General features: G+C 35.8%; 1 protein-coding gene across 1 annotated transcript in view; it reads right to left on the bottom strand.

Moving 5' to 3' along the window:
- PHF20L1 (PHD finger protein 20 like 1) overlaps window positions 1-1,559 on the bottom strand; it is a 57,158-nt gene that overhangs the window by 34,954 nt on the left and 20,645 nt on the right. The window contains exon 9 of the mRNA XM_035903430.1: window positions 444-526. Within this exon, the coding sequence (XP_035759323.1) occupies window positions 444-526 (83 nt within the window). The remainder of the gene's footprint in view (window positions 1-443; window positions 527-1,559) is intronic.

Here is a 1,559-nt window from a genome sequence, read left to right as displayed (position 1 = left end):
TACAAGCCTACAACACCAAATTCTTACAATATAAAAGAAACTTCTTTTAAAAGAAGTTCTACTTGATGTCAAAAACCCTGTTTCAAACACAAATTAAATTTGTGTAAGGGCCTTTTCCTAAGCCAGTTGTGGTCATGGTTCCAGTTATAAAACTGGACCTTGGGACACTGCTCTCCTCATATTTGTTACATGGAGACTTCATTTTAGTTTGTTTTCTGTTAGTTTTTTTAAACACAAAAGCTCATTACTGAAATTCAAGTTAACACTGTGTTGAGAGACAATTAAATTCCATACTTCTGGCTCTGCCAGAATTGTAAACATATGATCAATTTTCAGTTCCCTATTATATCTGAAGGGGCAAACTTTAATGTTGTAGGTACTACATCTCCATGGCACACTCCAGTGGGAACCTTGCAAAAGAATCAAACTCTACCATTTCATACCTGCTCCAGGACTGGAGCTGTTTCTTTGTTGCCTTCCTTCTTTTCAGCACCATCCGCAACAACAGCTTTGGATGCCAATAAACCTTAGGAGAAAAATAGCAGAGATTTTTAGTTAGAACCAGCTTGCAACAAGCGTTTGGGGGAAACAAAGCAAAACAGGGAGACGAGAAACACGAACTGCTTGTATCTAGAACATAATTCTTTCTGAAACAGCTCCACACAAAGCCGAACACTTTAAATCAGAAGAAATAAAAAGTTAAAGGACATTCCCATGGTAGCACCCTTTCACAAGAGGTACTTCCCTGGGATTTCCACTAACAGGATAAAAATCAAAGTATCAATTGTAAAATAATGCCTCACCAACCTTTTAAAGCCCAAGCACTTGGGCTTTAAAACCAAGCCTACGATACTTAAGTCAATTTTGAGAGACCAAAATTATTTACAAACCTTTTCTCTCTCTCCCCTTTCCGGTCTTTATGAAATTTCCATTAGAATTTTTATTACTACTTCTTAACTCTAACACATGCAAACCTTTCTTAGACAGAATAGAACAAGGGATTTAATTTCCAAATGAATATTCTCAGCAGCGGAGCTCCCAAATTACCTCAATAACACGACCATATTGGGAGCAAAGACATCAGAATATGTCACTTCATGCATGAACTCATATACAGTATCACTACTATAAAAATCTGTAAAAGACAAGGCAACATAAATATGAGGAAGCTTTTTGCTGGCTAAGCATATCAGCAATAGCTTCAGTTCTGCTTCACACAATAACTTAAATTACCTAAGTACACAGAGAAAGAAAAAGTTATATGGCATTAAGACAAAGCAAAACTGATAAAACCTGAAAAATACAAATCTGAATAGAAGTTACTTTTATAATCCCTGGGAATGTCAACATTGGGGGTGGAGAGTTTAAGTCCTCATAAATAACTTGGGCTGACAGATCCACAGGAAATGCTTATTGCATTCCATGAACAATTAGATATGCTAAAAGTTAATTTACAGTGCACAATGCCCAAGGAATTACTAATTAGTGAAGCCTGGGCTCTCAGGAAGCATTTAGCACATTAAAAAAAAAAAAAAAAAAAAAAAAAAAACCCAAAAAAA

The sequence above is a fragment of the Egretta garzetta genome, unplaced genomic scaffold (genome assembly GCF_000687185.1).
Source record: "Egretta garzetta isolate BGI_Z169 unplaced genomic scaffold, ASM68718v1 scaffold50, whole genome shotgun sequence".
Taxonomy (NCBI): Eukaryota; Metazoa; Chordata; class Aves; order Pelecaniformes; family Ardeidae; genus Egretta; species Egretta garzetta.
This window is presented reverse-complemented; position numbering and strand designations above follow the sequence as displayed.